The sequence below is a fragment of the Trachypithecus francoisi genome, unplaced genomic scaffold, assembly GCF_009764315.1.
Source record: "Trachypithecus francoisi isolate TF-2019V2 unplaced genomic scaffold, Tfra_2.0 Lachesis_group20, whole genome shotgun sequence".
Taxonomy (NCBI): domain Eukaryota; kingdom Metazoa; phylum Chordata; class Mammalia; order Primates; family Cercopithecidae; genus Trachypithecus; species Trachypithecus francoisi.
Genome location: NW_022681466.1, coordinates 19,064,547 through 19,066,662, shown reverse-complemented (window position 1 = coordinate 19,066,662; position 2,116 = coordinate 19,064,547). Strand labels below are relative to the sequence as shown.

At 47.6% G+C, this 2,116-nt stretch overlaps 1 protein-coding gene across 1 annotated transcript; it reads left to right on the top strand.

Moving 5' to 3' along the window:
- The first annotated feature begins 259 nt into the window (after positions 1-259).
- Positions 260-1,777, top strand: LOC117067019 (keratin-associated protein 9-2-like). Its single transcript, XM_033183070.1, has one exon. It carries the CDS (start codon positions 642-644, stop codon positions 1,308-1,310), a length of 669 nt encoding a protein of 222 aa, XP_033038961.1. The 5' UTR covers positions 260-641; the 3' UTR covers positions 1,311-1,777.
- Positions 1,778-2,116: the final 339 nt, after the last annotated feature.

Below are 2,116 nucleotides of genomic sequence, written 5' to 3'. Positions count from 1 at the left end.
GTGGACTCCTTTTTCTACCTACCTGCTTTGGTGTAGCTCTGCATTTTGCAACACATTGTGCCAAATACCCTTTCCCCAGTGAGTTTAAGAGAACTGGAAGGCACAGGGGGAGTAGGTTGTAGCGAGAATGATGCTTGTTACTCTTGAATTAGACTTTTGTGCGTGAACAGGCTTGGGGCCGGGCATGGATTCAATGCATCACTGTGAATATATCAGCATCACGCGACTGCCCACAGACATTTCTCAGTCTACATACAGCCAACCATGAGGCGGGGCAGAGAGTACTATCTGCCTCCCGGATCACCAGGAACTATCACATGACCAGATGATGGTCAGAGCAGGAATGATGCTGATAATGAGACTGATTTCCTTTTATCTGAAACAAAGTTTTTATGAGTAGTTCTCAATTAACAAACAGATTAAACACTTACTTTCAACAGATTCATAAGATTTCAGCAACAACTTCCCCTTTGACGATCGCAAAGGGAGTATGAAAAACAATGTAAACAGCAACAAGGAAAAGTCCTGCTGATTGGTGGAAACTTTGGAGGCCAGGTGTATAAAAGGTCCAGATTGCAAGGGGTCATCAGATTCTGGGAAACTCACCTCTGAATAGAAACCCACCCTCCACCCCTGACACCATGACCCACTGTTGCTCCCCTTGTTGCCAGCCTACATGCTGCAGGACCACCTGCTGCAGGACCACCTGCTGGAAGCCCACCTGTGTGACCACCTGCAGCAGCACACCCTGCTGCCAGCCCTCCTGCTGTGTGTCCAGCTGTTGCCAGCCTTGCTGCCGCCCAACTTGCTGTCAAAACACCTGCTGTAGGACCACCTGCTGCCAGCCCACCTGTGTGACCAGCTGCTGTCAGCCTTCCTGCTGCAGCACACCCTGCTGCCAGCCCTCCTGCTGTGTGTCCAGCTGTTGTCAGCCTTGCTGCCGCCCAACTTGCTGTCAAGACACCTGCTGTAGGACCACCTGCTGCCAGCCCACCTGTGTGACCAGCTGCTGCCAGCCCTCCTACTGCAGCACACCCTGCTGCCAGCCCACCTGCTGTGGGTCCAGCTGCTGTGGCCAAACCAGCTGTGGGTCCAGCTGTGGCCAGACCAGCTCCTGTGCACCTGTCTACTGCAGAAGAACCTGCTACCACCCCACATGTGTCTGCCTGCCTGGTTGCCTAAACCAGAGCTGTGGCTCCAGCTGCTGCCAGCCCTGCTGCCGCCCAGCCTGCTGTGAGACCACCTGCTGCAGGACCACTTGCTTCCAGCCCACCTGTGTGACCAACTGCTGCCAGCCTTCTTGCTGCTGATCAAGTCCCAAGAGAACCACCGTCCTCACACAACAACTTTCTGCTCAACTGACTTATCTTTTGGGTGACTAATTTACTTTGCTGCTGACAGCCACCATGCTCTCACCCAAATTTTTATGAATTCTCTGCATGTTTAAAATCTTGGGAATCTGCTGGAGGGAGGGCAGAATACTTCATCCTGATTCTCTTTTCCTTCCACCTTGTGGATCATGTGCCAGCTTCGTGTGCTCTCAATTTGGAGTCATGGTCTCAGCTGTGACTCTAAAGTCATGAGCTTCATTCTCTGCTTCTAAGGAATTTAGGTTTCTGCAACTGATCAATAATCTTTGCAATCATATTTTTGTTTTCAATATCCTCCTCATGGTTCTTGTATCCTTCTTTCTTCTTTTCATGATAACTTTGGGTTATGTCCCTGGTAGCAGAGATTCTTAGCTATATGTTTCTGAATAAACTCTGAACCATCTTCATCTCATATGGTGTTTTGTTTTATTTGAAAGCATTCCTGATATGGGATTCACATACGTATCACATACCATAGGTATTATCCAGTTTGATTCTCAAAACAGATGGTCATCTGTTATTACCTTCATTTTTCACCTGAAAAAAAATTAATATGTGATGTTATGTAGCTAATAAAGGACAGATTCTGATCCAAGCTGAGGTCCTCTCTTTCTGGCCAAGGACACTTACATTTAACTCTCAATATAGTAGAAATGACATTGGAAGTCAGCACTAGCAAGACATGCACTTGAGTTTATTTAACAATGAGAGGAATAATCTCTCATATTTGCAGATAACATTTTTGT

Coding starts and splice junctions, on each gene's coding strand:
- LOC117067019 (XM_033183070.1), top strand. CDS start 642: ATGACCCACTGTTGCTCCCCTTGTTGCCAGCCTACATGCTGCAGGACC.